General features: G+C 55.4%; 1 protein-coding gene across 1 annotated transcript; it reads left to right on the plus strand.

Annotated features, from left to right (window-relative positions):
- Window positions 1-889: 889 nt before the first annotated feature.
- On the plus strand, window positions 890-5,454 carry EDN2 (endothelin 2). Its single transcript, XM_057387707.1, has 5 exons — window positions 890-1,027; window positions 1,300-1,432; window positions 2,492-2,611; window positions 3,862-3,966; window positions 4,700-5,454. The coding sequence occupies exons 1-5, from the start codon at window positions 970-972 to the stop codon at window positions 4,809-4,811; spliced, it is 528 nt and encodes a 175-aa protein (XP_057243690.1). The 5' UTR covers window positions 890-969; the 3' UTR covers window positions 4,812-5,454.
- The last annotated feature ends 7,784 nt before the right edge of the window (window positions 5,455-13,238 follow it).

Genomic DNA, 13,238 nt, shown 5'->3' on the forward strand with positions numbered 1-13,238 from the left:
GCTTATCAATAAAGTTTTTATTAAAATTAAGTAAGTAAGTGAAATTAAGGCATTTCAAGCGAAAACTTGAATTACATTTTGAATTCTGCCCAGTTTGTGCAGGTTTATAAACCCCGGCGGCCGGGGGGCTCCCAGGGGGACACTGCATGCAAACCCCCCCTTGCTGCTCGCTGCCTCCACCTGCAGCTCTGGATCCACTCGGGACCCCTCGGGACACACTCCGCACTCAGTCCCTCCATGCCGCACCCCATTCCCGAACATTTTTCCACTCCCGGCCACTTTCTCCCCGGAGCTCCCCATCCCGTCCAGCGCTCCCCCTGCTCGGGCAGCAAAGGAACCCACGCGTGTCCCGGGGAGGAGCAGGGGTTCCGTGCCCCCTGTGGGAGGCGGGGGGAAAGGATGGGGGGTCCGTGCTTTCTCTGGGAGGAGCGGGGGATCCGTGCCCTCCGTGGGAAGAGGCGAGGGGTAGTCCATGCCCACCCGAGGAGGAGCGGGGGTCCGTGCCCTCCGTGGGAAGAAAGGGGAAGGAGGGGGGGTCCGTGCTTTCTCTGGGAGGAGCGGGGGGTCTGTGCCCTCCGTGGGAAGAGGCGAGGGGTGGTCCTTGCCCACCCGGGGAGGAACAGGGGGTCCGTGCCCTCCGTGGGAAGAAGGGGGGGATCCGTGCTTTTCCTGGGAGGAACAGGGGGTCTATGCACACCCGAGGAGGAGCGGGGGTCCGCGCCCTCCCTGGTGGGAGCAGAGGGTCCGTACGGGCTCTGGGAGGAGCGGGGGATCCACGCCCGCCCCACGCGAGCCCGGCGTTCCCCGGGGGCGGAGCGGGTGACGCGCCGKGCCAGGGCTATAAAGCACCTGCCGGGCGCCCGGCAGCTTCAGACTCAGCGCGGCTGCTCAGCTGGAAGGGCCGGGACGGCAGCGAAAGGACGGAAAGCCCAGGAGAAGCCTCGAAGCCGCCAGCGCAGAGCCGCGGTCATGGGCAGCCACCCCGCCGTGCTGCTGGCGCTCGCCCTGTGCGCCCTCCTGGAAGCCGGTGAGCCCCGGACTGTGGGGGGCTCGGTGTCCCGGGGTGCCCGCCCGGGAGGGGGGACCCTCTGCGCCTCCTCGGAGCGGGGAGCGGGGCCGGGGGTGCCCGAGGGTGCCCGGGGTGTGCGCGGAGGGTGTGGGATGGGTCCCTCGCTCCGGGAGCCCCCCCRGCTGTGCCGGTCCCCGAGGAGCCGCAGCCTCATGGGCGCGGAGACATCTCCGCGATCCTCGGAGGGGACACCCGGACGGGTCACTGATCCCTCGCTCCCTCTGCTGCAGGTCTGGGCCACCCCCCGGCCGAGCCGCACCTGGCCGCGCCGCCGAGGAGCAAGCGATGTTCGTGCAACAGCTGGCTGGATAAGGAATGCATCTACTTCTGTCACCTGGACATCATCTGGGTCAACACACCAGGGTGAGCAGCGGGGCAGCGCTCGGGGGTGGCTCTGGCTGCGCTTTCTGCTGCAGGGCAGGCTCGGGCTGCAGGGAGGTGGGGAAGGGTCCCAGCACCTGCTGCAGGGAGCCCGTTCAGCCTGCAAAGGGACACGCTGTGCCGCTGCTCAGGTATTTGTCCAACCCCCAGCGATCGCGGTGAGCTCACCGAGCGCCGCTTCCTCGCGGGCTGGGCTTTTCCTGAGGTTTGCACCTCTGCAAGCCCAGAGCGGCGCCGAGCTGTTGTARCTGCGAGTCAGAAAGTTCCTCTCTCCCCGCTCGCAAACTGCCAGCGCTGTTACTGAGGCGGGGTGGGCTGGCACTGCGGGCCCGCGGCTGCCAAGTCCTGCCCTCAGGAATGCCGGAGCAGCTCTCCCGGCGCTCGCAGAGCGATGGCCATCCCACTGGAGCGCGGCACACGCGCTCAGGTGTGGTTATAATCGCGCTCGCTGACATGCATTTACAACTCGCTGCTTGCTCGGGGAAGAGCTGCGGTCCCTGCCAATCCCGAAGCCTCTGGGAGAGGAGATTGCCATCAGAGATGGAGGGGAATGTTTTCACAGCTCTGGGAAGCTGGCTGCGAGCACGGGAAGCTGCTCTGGCCCCGGGACAGCTCGGGCTGTGCGGTGTTAAACCCGCGGGGAGGGAGAGCACCAGCAGCTCAGCTGTGCCGGGGGGACTGGGCTGCCGGACTGGTCAGCCGTGCCCCTCAGAGCCTGTGCCACCCGTGCGAGCTGCCAGCTCGCCCAGCCCCTGTGGCAACACTTGCACGGGCACTGGGCCTCTGCGAGGAGAGAAAACTGCCCAGAAATGGAGCCAGCACAGAGCAGCAATGTCTTGGGTGGGAGCGAAGGGGGAAAAAGTTGATGGGAGAGGAGCTGGAGTTTCAAGGCTTAGACCCAGCAGCGACCTTTTCACCTAATGCCTATAGATGAGTTTTTTATTATCCTGGCAGTGGCTTGGCTGCCGCCCAGGACCCTGCTGTAAACCTGCTGGCCAATAAAAAGTTGGTGGCACAGCTGAATTCCTTTGTTTTTCCCAGGCACACCGCTCCCTACGGCYTGGGCAGCCCGCCAAGGCGGCGCAAGAGGTCCGCGGGCAGGTGCGAGTGCTCCCACTCCAGGGACAGCGTCTGTGCCACCTTCTGCCAGGGGAAGCCCGGGTGAGTGCTGGGGRTGTCCCCGGGGGCTGCTCTGTGAGGGTGGGGCACAGGCAGCGCTCAGGGGTGCGGTGTCTGCACAGCTCCCCGGGGATGGCACTTTGGGGACAGATGGCACTTGTCCGGTGGCTTTTTTCTCCCGTCACGAGAGCTCTGGTGGTGTCACCGGGTGGTTTGGATGTGCAGCCGTCCGTTTGGCAACTGAGAGGCAGCGCCGGTACCTCCACCCTTGCTGCTGCCAGGAGACTGGGGGTGTGCTGGGTGTGCTGGTGGGGAGCTGGCAGCACCTGGGCACGGGGAGAAGTCAGGGTGTGGAGCTTGGGACAGCAGAGTTCCCTGCTCAGGAGTGAGAACTGAGAGGTTGCTATGGGACAGCAGAGTCCCCTGCTCAGGAGGGACAGCTGGTAGCACCTCGGAACGGGGACAAGTCAGGGTTTGGAATTTTGGAACACCAGTGTCCCTGCTCAGAAGAGAGTGCTGGCAGTGCACTGGGAATGTGACCAGCGAGGGTTTGGAGCTTTGGGATATCAGTGTCCCCTGCTCAGAAGGCAGAGCTAGGAATGGGAACAAGTCAGGATTTGGAATTTTGGGACACCACAGTCCTCTGCTCAGAAGGAGCAGCTGCAGTTCTCTGGGAACAGGAACAAGTCAGGGTTTAGAATTTTGGAACACCAGTGTCCCCTGCTCAGAAGAGAGTGCTGGCAGCACCCTGGGAATGTGACCAGCGAGGGTTTGGAGCTTTGGGACATCAGTGTTCCCTGCTCAGAAGGCAGAGCTGGGAATGGGAACAAGTCAGGATTTGGAATTTTGGGACACCGGTGTCCCCTGCTCAGAAGGGAGAGCTGGCAGCACCGGGAACGGGGACAAGCCAGGGTCTGTAATTTTGGGACACCAGTGTCCCCTCATGGCTCAGCAGGATTGCTGTGAGCTGGGTCTCAGCAGCCAAACGCCCTCGGTGGCCGCCTCTGTTCTTGGTGCGTGTGGGGTCTCCGTCGCTGCTGTGGGGAGGTGGGAGCTGTGCATGATCTGTCATTAATCCCATCGCGGGGCGATAGTTACAATCCCGATCATTAACCAGTGATATTATCGTGTGAATAGAGCTCGGCAGAGGGGAGCGAGCCGTGAATCGCTCCCAAATAGCTGCAATTAACCCTTCAGAGCGGCGCATTCAGCTGTCTGTCACCGCGCAGGGCTCCCCCCGCGCTCCCCGCGCCTGGCTGCGGGTGGCTCACGCTTCTCCCCTCGCTCTTTAGGTACCTGCAGAGCCTGAAGCTCCCGGTGAGCTCCGGAGCATCAGCGAGGATCCTGCAGAGCGGCACCGCGAGTCCTCCCCGTCACGGGCTGCTGAGAGCTCTCAGGTGAGCACCTGGAGCCCCTCTGAACACCCTCCACAAACACCTGAAAATCTGTGACTGCGGCCCCAGAGTGCTGCTGTCACTCGGATGTGACCTCCTGCCACCTGCCTTCCTCCTCCTGTCCCCTTCAAATGAGGAGATTTGGCTGTTCCTGCTCGCTGTGGTGCTGAAAGCTCCAAACGAGGCAACCAGGGCTGCCCGTGTCCTTCCCAAACCAGGGCAGTGTCACATGAAATGCAATTCTTGATTGGAGTGGGGAGTTCCTCCAAGGTGGGACAGGATGATGTACAAGGAGGGGGAGTGGGGATGGTGATGTTTAGGAAAATTAATTTATTGGGCAGCAGCTTTGGAGAAAAGGACAGAGATTTTCTAACCCCACAGTGGTGAATTGGGGAATTGTGGGGAGAAACCACAACTCCGGGGGAGTAACTGATTAAAGAGAGGTGGCAAATTAATGGATTTGTGGCAGTTAAATCAGAGGGAAGGGAAACACTTCCTGAAAGGCAGATCTGGGCAAACAGCACTTTGGGTCATCCCTGAATCCTCTGATTCCCCAATCGTTACTGGGTTTGGCCCCTCACTGGGGCTCAATCCAGCAGAGGATGGAAATTCCTTCTCTTCCTCCCTCTGCTGCCTCCCAGCAAATGATGATGGGGGCAGATAAATGTCACAATGTGGGGTGCTGAGGAGCAGTCAATGGGCTGGGGAGTGACCACAGTGTCCCTTCTGTCCCCAGGGACCTCAGGCTCTCCGGCCCGCACTCCGGCCAGCACCAGCAGCACTCCCAGAGGGACACACGGCCGCCAGTGCTGCCTTGGGAAAAAACAGTCTGGAAGAAGAAGAGATAAGAGACGGGTGCACAGCGAGTTCACCAGAAGAATTTGGCATCCTGTGGGTGCCACCAGCTCCGCTGCCGGTTGTTAGAGCTGAAGGAAAGCCCGTGAGTGGAAGGGATGGAAGTGGAAGTCTCCGTGTTCCTGCTGCCTGAACCAGCACTCCAGGGACTGTTGTCAAGGGAAAACTGTCTCCGTGCAGTCAGAGAAGCGTCCTGGAGCCCAACTGTGCCTTTTTGGATCAGGCAGGGGTGGTGCTGGAGCAGCAGCAGCTGCTGGACTCTGCCCTGGAGCCCTGGGCAGGGCTTGGTGGGTGAATCAGTGAATCACAGCCAGGGGCTCTGGGCACTGCTGGACAGGGCAGAACCAAGCCCCTGAGCCCAGCCTGAGCTGCTTTGCCTCGGGACTGGACTTGAGCCCCACTCGGGAGGGTTTGGCTGCTCCCTGCAGCCCCTTTGCACTATTCCTGTTGTCAGTCAGTGCCTGTGGATGAGGCTGCTGCGGTGAAACAGCTCCCAGTGTGTATTTAAGGTTGATATCATCATCATCATCACCAYYCCCTGGAAGGCAGCTGAGCATTGAGCAGCTGAGAAATGCCCTGGGGTGAATTTTCCCCTGGTCCTGCAGGGGCTGTGGTTGATGTGGATGGTCAGTTATCCCAGGACTGGCACCAACCCAGGCGTGTCCCCTGCCAGTGGGCACTGGGGTGGGCTGGGGAGGCTGCAGTGGGGTTGAGTTTGTGCTGCAGCCCCACAGCCAGGGCAGGGAGTGAGCCCTGCTCTGGGTCAGTGACCCCATCCCATCTCCTTGGACGTTCCCTTAGTCAGGCAGAGTTTGAGGATATTTCCAGCTCCTCAATATCCCAAATTTTCTGAATATTTGAGGATATTTCCAGCTCCTCAATATCTCAAATTTCTCCCAGCTCTGTCTGGAGGGAAAGGCTGGGAACAGAGAGCTGGGTAGGGGTGGAAGAGCACCCAAAGCCAGGTTTGCTGCTTGGCTTAGGCTGGGTCTGAGTTGGGCTCTGGACAGTAAATGACCAGCCCTGGGTGGGGAATGAATCAGATGAGGGGCGCTGAGTGGGAGTGATGAGGAGGAAAGGATTGGCAGGAAGAGGGGCTGGAACTGGGGGATCTTTTTTAATCTCCCTTCCAACCCAAACCTTGTGGGATTCTGTCAGGGAGCACAGTCCTGTCTGAGCTCAGGCTCAGATTTAAACCCAGATCTGCTGGCCCAGGAAAAGGAAAATTTTGGGGAAAAAAACCCCAAGCCCAGGCTCTGGGAATCGACCTTGTGGCCAAACACAGCCTCGAGGCACCAGAGCTGTGCCACAAATGTGCTTTGGTTCGCCTGGGCAGAGCAAACTCTGTAAGAAATTCTGTGAGAAGCCGTGGCTGTCACCTGGTCAAGAAGTCAAGAACTGCTTTCCTGGAGCCACTGCTGTGCCCCTCGGCTGCCCAGGATGACACAGGAGCTTTGGAAAGGCTGCTCGAAGTTGGTGGTGGACCAAAATCTGCGGCTGTTGCAAATGCAGTCCTGATAGACACGAAAAAATAATTCCTTGATTTTTGCTTTAAGCCCCAGAGCGGGGAAAAATACGACCAATTGATTGTGTCATGAATGAAACAGCAGATTAATCATTTGGTCCCTAAAGCTGCAGAGAATCTGTTTCATATTTGACTTTCTGCAGGTTGGAGTTATTCTCAAAAATAAAAAAAAAAAAAACCAAAAAATCCTGAAAGGATTTGTTCCAGAGGAAACTTTTGCACATTTTAATGTGAGTAATTTAAAATAAAACTACTGCTGTAAAGTACTTTGTCAATCTCCTCGTGTGTGTAAAATATTCCCTCCTTAAGTGACATTGCACACTTGCCATATGTAGCATCCTGAAATCTGTATATTTATTTAAATCTATTTTTTTTTTGGACAGCAATTTTCAAGATATAATTTGTAATAAATAATGACACTGGTCAGTGGTGCTTCCCTTCTTTATTTGGTGGCCGGGTGGTGGGTGAAGTGAAAGGAATCTGGATGGCCAAAAAAAATGGGAATGGGGGGAGGCTGGAAATGTTGAAATTCAAAATAAACCCATTAGAATCCACCTGACATAAACATTGCTTGACTTTAACATCTTCCTCCTTCCTGGATTTCTCTGGGAAATCATCCCCAGGTTGTGGATGTGGGGCCAGTTGGGATCTTTGTTTTCCCATGGAGTCCAATCCTGTCCCCAGCCCTGTGGCCAAAGGGTCAGCAGGGCAGGGACAGAGCTCAAATCTGGGAATGGCTCAGCGATTTTTATATTTTCTCATTTTTTAAAGTGCAGTTCAAAAGCCACCATCCAAGGGGGCTGTGGAGATGCTGAAGGGTCAGGAGGGGCCCAATCCTTCCCTATTCCCTGATTTTCCTGGCTGAGCTGCTTCTCCCACAGCTGAACCTCCACCCTGCGGCTTTTTGTGAAAACCAAAGTCCTTCAGCTGCTTCTGTGACAATAAATCATTGTTTCTGTGGCTTTAATGGTGAAGGATAAATGCCATTATACAAATGACCTGGAATTACAGGTAAAAGTGAGAGCAGAATGCTCCAAAACATTGCAAATGTTCTGTCTAGTTTTTATTGTATTTGAGGTGAAATTCTTCTCTCTTCTGCTGGAACAGGCCTGAAATTCTGCTTGTTTGGGTTCATTTCCATGGGGGGACTGATTTCAGGGGTGTGAATGAGGGAAATGAGGGCTCTGTGAGTTTTCTCAGGAAAGATTTCCTAACCCTCTGCAATGTCCATCGGGTCACCTTTATTTTGTTTAGGTCCCAAAGGAACTCCAGCCCTGATCTCAGAGGGAAAATATCCCTATTTGGAATGCCCAGAATGGTCACTGCACCAGGGGAGAGGCACATTTCAGGAGATGGGACCATGGTAAACTCTCTCCAGCCCTGCCACAGGGGCTGGACTCGGTGCAAAGAGGGACAGGGAGAAAATCTGAGCTGTATTTAGGGATGGATCAATAGGTTTTGAGGCCCCAAGATCAATTAACAGAGGCAAATTTGACACAGGGCTGAATGATGGAAAGTCTTCAGGCTCCACGCATTTAATGGGGAAAATTTGGACCCAGCAGTGAAAACCACAGAAGAAAATCCCAAAATATCCCCTGATCCCAAAAGCTCAGCAGAACTCTTTGTTGGGATGTCCTGCAAAGCCCCTGAGTGCCACCGAGGGCTGAGGGACAACCTGAGCCTGGCAGGGTCACCATGGCAGGGCCTGGACTGGTGCCAACCTGGGGGCACAGCTTTAATTACAAACCCTAATTAGGTATCACCCCAGGGAAGAAGATGCTGAAGAGCACCTTAATTAGGGTGGAAAGGGATAAGAGAGGTCTGTGCTTCCTCTCGAGGTTATTGGATTTGCTGAAGGAGGCTGAAGGAGGAGTGTTTTATAAATTCTCACAAGTAACAGGAGACAGCAGAATAATAAAACTTCATTTAAGTGGAAAATCCAKGAAAWCAGGCAACTTCCAAAGGCAGTTCTGAGCATAAGTGATGGGGCATTATTCTTTAATAAAACACAGCTTTTTTCCTATAGACAATTCCCATCAAAATGGACACCTTGTGCCCTGAATGTGGCTCTCCCCTTCTTCCCAAGTTCCTGGAAAAAAAAAAAAAGAGTTTCTTAATTTCCCAAAATTCCCTTCTGCGCCATGGGACAGCTCTGTCCTCACCATGTTGGACATTATTTTATTGGGGGGGACTTTTTTGTCCTTTTAATATTTCTTTAACTGGCTCTTCGTGGGAGATGTGTTGAGATAAAAGAGGATGAAGTTGAAGGAAAACACCCCCGGCGCAGCCAAACCTGGGGATGAGACTCTCTCAGGCCACCAGGACCACGGATCAGATTTTGGAGCTGGAATTTACCACAAAAATGGCTTTTGGTGATTTTAGCTTCTCAGCTCAGGTGGGCAGGGGGAGGGGAAAAGCTGGAAAAGAAAATGTAAATGGTCACAGTCAAATTTAGGAATCCCATAGTTCATAATTGCATTAATTAGCTGTGCTGGGTAATGAATAAGCTCCAGGTAAACACAGCCTGGACTTTACAAGGAGAATCTCTGTGTGTCCCCTGCACTGGGGACAGGGAGGGAGGTGCCACTGGCTCACCCTGAGCTGGGAATTGTCGTTCCTGTGGTTCCTCTGGAGCGCGCTGGGAGCCCAGCCTGGAAAACGGGGCATGGACACCCCAGCTTTCCCTGGGAATTCACGGGAAAACACCTCAAGGGCTGCATTCCAAGGAAGGGAATGACAAGGCTGGTCTGAGAGACTTTCCCAAACTCTGAGATCTCCTCTTGGGATTGTTCTGGCAGCAGCTTCAATGAGGAGACCCCACGGAAACTGGAAAACCCAGCTGGGAACTGTGAGAGCCCACAGAGGATGGAAAAAACAGCTGGGAATTGTGAGAGCCCAGAGATGCTGGAAAATCCATCTGGAAGTTGTGAGAGGTCACAAAGCCTGGAAAATTCAGCTGGAAGTTGTGAGAGCCAACAAAGGCTGGAAAATCATCTCCCATCTCCCTCCATCCCTGGGGTCACCCTTTGGCACCCCACTCACTCCATTCTGACCCCCCCCATTATTTGCAGCATGTGGCACCCACTAAGTCACCCTGATGACTTTTTTTTTTTGGTTTTCATCTCTGAAAATCTCCAAGCCCTCATTCAGCAGCGAGAGAGGATCCGGGGTGGGGAACGAGCCTCTCCCCGGGGATCCGATGGCAAATCTGAGGTGTCGCTCCGTGACTTCGTTATTAAAAGGGAATAATCTCCCTCCGGCTCTGTTGCAGGGGAGGAGGAGGAGGAGGAGGAGGAGGAGGAGGGAGCACCCACGGAGCAATTAAGAAAAATGTCTTTGACCTTCAGCAACTTAATCAGTTGCCAGTGTTCCTGCTAATAGCGTGTGCTAATGGTTCAGTTCTCCTGGCTGCCATAAAAAGCGCTGTGACTGGAGGCTACAATAAAGCGCTGATCAACCCATCAAGTGAGTCAATCCAAAAGTAATATCTGTCTTGGTAATGACTGTAATAAAAGCCGTGCCAAAGCCGGGGGATGACGCGAATAAAAACGCTGCGCAATTATGCCGGGCCGCGCTGCTGGCTGCACTCGCTGCGCTCCCACCGAGCCGCTCGCGGGTGGCATCGCCGCCCCTGCCTGGGGGAAGCCAAAATTTGTGTTTGTGTGCTCCAAGGACAGTCCTGAAAAGTTTGGGCAGCTCTTCACCCAAGCTGAGCGGAGTTTTGGTGCGGGAAAAGGTGTTGGGTTTGGTTTGGGGCCGCTCATCATGACAAAATCAAGGTGGAGGCATCGCGGTGGCTCCCTCCCTGAGAGGCTGGGGCTGGGAAAAGGGAAAAAAGGGTTTCTAAATTTTATACATCGTGGTGTTAAAAACAGCCTAATATTCAATGCCGTGGCAGTGGAGCAGGATGTTTAACACCCCTGTGCTGAAAAGGGATGGATGTAGGGAAGCAGAGAGAGGGAAAAGCCGGGGTCAGTCAGGGAGACTCTTCTGGGCACTGAGGGGTGGCAGAGGTCAAACCCCGTCCCTGAGTGTTTGCTGTGGAAGGTAGTGCCCTCAAAGGCAGAGGAGCAGAAGAACCAGAGGATCCTTCCCAGCCTGATGCCTTGTGTTGATTTTCCTGGGAGCTGGGGGCTCTCCAGGCACTGGAGGCTCCACTCCGGTGCCCAAAAGGGTCTCCCTGACTGACCCCGGCTTTCCCCCCTTTCTGCTTCCTTGTGTCCATCCCTTTTCAGCACAGGGGTGTTAAACATCCTGCTCCACTGCCACAGCATTAAATATCAGGCTGCCTTAAACACCACGATGCACAAAATTTATAAATCCTTTTCCCCTCTTCCCAGCCCCAGGGAGGGAACCCCAGCGATGTCCAGGGCATGGTGAAGCAAAACCCCCTTCCCAAACCAAATTTTGTCCGTGTTACCCTTGGCAAAGGCACAGGTGAATAACAGGCTCAGTGCACAAACCATCCCTGGAATTTGGGATCTCCCTGCTTTGGGAATTCTCCTGCTGTCCCCAGGATGGAGCACAAAGGAGCAGAAACACCTGCTGCTCCCTCTGGAAGGACAGCTGCTGCCTTCCTACAAAACATCCCGCTGTTCTGGGATCCCTGTGAGCACAGCCAGGATGCTGAGGAGCAGGAACCCGACTCAGCAGCCCAGCACGGAGCTGGTGGCAAACACACCAAGCCTTTCAAGGAACGGCCACACAGATTCCTCCCCCCTCGGCAGGGAAAACAGGATGCAGGCCACATTCCTGCTGCACAGACAAGGCTCTCCACAGCAGCACAAACACATTGCTCACTTCCAATTAAACCCTGCCTTTATATCACCTTGCTGCTGATAAGGCTCTGATTAATGGAAGAATTGTCTTTTAGACTTTTTTTTTTTTTTTTTTTTTTTTTTTTTCTCAATAAAGTCCCTGGCGTTAATTGTTTTTTCCCCCTCGCATTCTCTCGTTTCAAAGGCACTTTCGAGGAGGGCTGCTGATTGCGCTGGAAGTTCGATGGGAACACTTAGTCTCTTCCTGGTTTTGTTTTTTTGGGGGCCGAGCGCTGCCACCGAGAGCAGCGGCTCCGACAGACAAATCAGCGCTGCGGATGCCCGTCGCGATCCCGGCCGGGTGCCTCCCGATAAACAAGTTCAGATTCATGTGTTTGTCCCTGACACAGAAAGCGCCAGAACAATGATTTCGGCGGCTTTTGCCAGGGCCGCTTCCTCCGCGGAGCCGCTGCCCCGGCGGAGCCTCAGGTGCGTAGCAACAGCTCGGCAAAACAAAACCCAACCTCGGGGAAACTTCGGGAAAACATTATCCCGGTCCGAAGGGTGGGGCTGAGCCTTCCATCGCGGCTGGGATCGGCCCCAGAGGCCGGGGCTGCCTCCCGAGCTGCCGGGATGGGTGGTGGGAGAGGCGGCCGCTCCTCCGAGCCCCGCGGGTGATGCGCGGGTGGGTGACGCGTGGAGTGCGGGGCTGGAATCTCCAAAAATGGGGATTTTTCAGCCGCCTGAGAGTCTTTGCTGTTTGTTCTCCCTGGTGATGGAGGATGGGGATGGATCCATGGCCACTGCCTGCTCCAGTCCATCAGGGGTGTGGGCAGGGGTGTGGGCACGGAGCCACTGGGGTCCCTGCTCGGGGACACACCTGGTGCTGCCCTGGTGAGAAATCAGAGCCTACAGACCCTGATTCAGGTAAAAGTTCAGATAAACACTCAAGCTCTGCAGACCTTGACTCAGGTAAGAAATCAAGCCTTGAAGACCCTGGCTCAGGTAAGAACTCAGGCCCTGCAGAGCCCGGCTCAGTAAGAAGTCAGGTGTGAAATCAGGTCCTGTAGACCCTGATGCAGGTAGGAACTCAGATGAAACCTCCAACCCTGCAGATCTTGATTTAGGTAAGGACTCAGGAGAGAAATAAGCCTTGAAGACCCCGGATCAGGCAAGAACTCAGCCCCTGCAGACACTGTTTCAGGTAAGAACTCAGGTAAGATGTCAGGCCCTGCAGACCCAGGCTCAGTGAGAAGTCAGGTGAGAAATCAGACCCTGCAAACCCTGACTCAGGCAGGGTGACCTCAGCTGACCATGCCTGGACAGAATTCTGATGGTCAGAGGACCCTCCCAGCCCCAAAATCCCACGATTCTGGGATTCTGTGGGCAGCTGTTTGTGCCATCTTGGACAGAATCCCATTTTTCTGCCCCGTGAAGCCCTTCAGTCTCATCCACAAGAGGATGAGGAGCAATGGCCATAAACTAAAGAACTGTCATAAAAACTCCAGCCCTGAAGACCTTGACACAGGTTAGACCTCAGGTGAGAAATCAAGCCTTGAARACCCTGGCTCAGGTAAGARCTSAGCCCTGCAGACCCTGAATGATGTCAGAACTCAGGAAAGAATCCAGGTCCTGCAGAGCCAGGCTCAGTAAGAGCTCAGGCTCTGGAGATCCCAATTCTGGCAGAGTTGACACCAAGACCTAGCAAGGCCACATGGTATTTGGCCCCTGAATTGTCCCTTTCTGGACACTGTCCCACCCCTGGGGACACTCACGAGGAATGAAGTGACAGTAGAGACACACCTGGGACCCCGAGCTTCTCCCCCAGCCCTGCCAGGTCAGGGGAGCCCAGCCAGGAGCTGGGTGGGACAGGACGTGGGGGAGCTCAGGAGAATCAGAGCCTGATGGAGCACGAGGGGATGGTGAGCAGGGGAGGGACGGGCCAGGCTGGGCTGAGGGTGTCTGAGTTGTGGGGAAATGGTGGGTTAGAAAGCATTTTAATGGTTTTTAATGCTCCTGGGGCACAGCAGGAGGTTCTCGTGCCCTCTGGGCTGGTCCCACCTGGAGGAATCTCTCACACATCTGTGCCCTGGGCATCTCCTGTTGGTGACTCTCAGCCTCTCCACCCCATCACATCT

This window comes from Malurus melanocephalus, unplaced genomic scaffold, assembly GCF_030028575.1.
Source record: "Malurus melanocephalus ecotype Western Australia unplaced genomic scaffold, MMel_1.1 scaffold_1316, whole genome shotgun sequence".
Lineage (NCBI taxonomy): Eukaryota > Metazoa > Chordata > Aves > Passeriformes > Maluridae > Malurus > Malurus melanocephalus.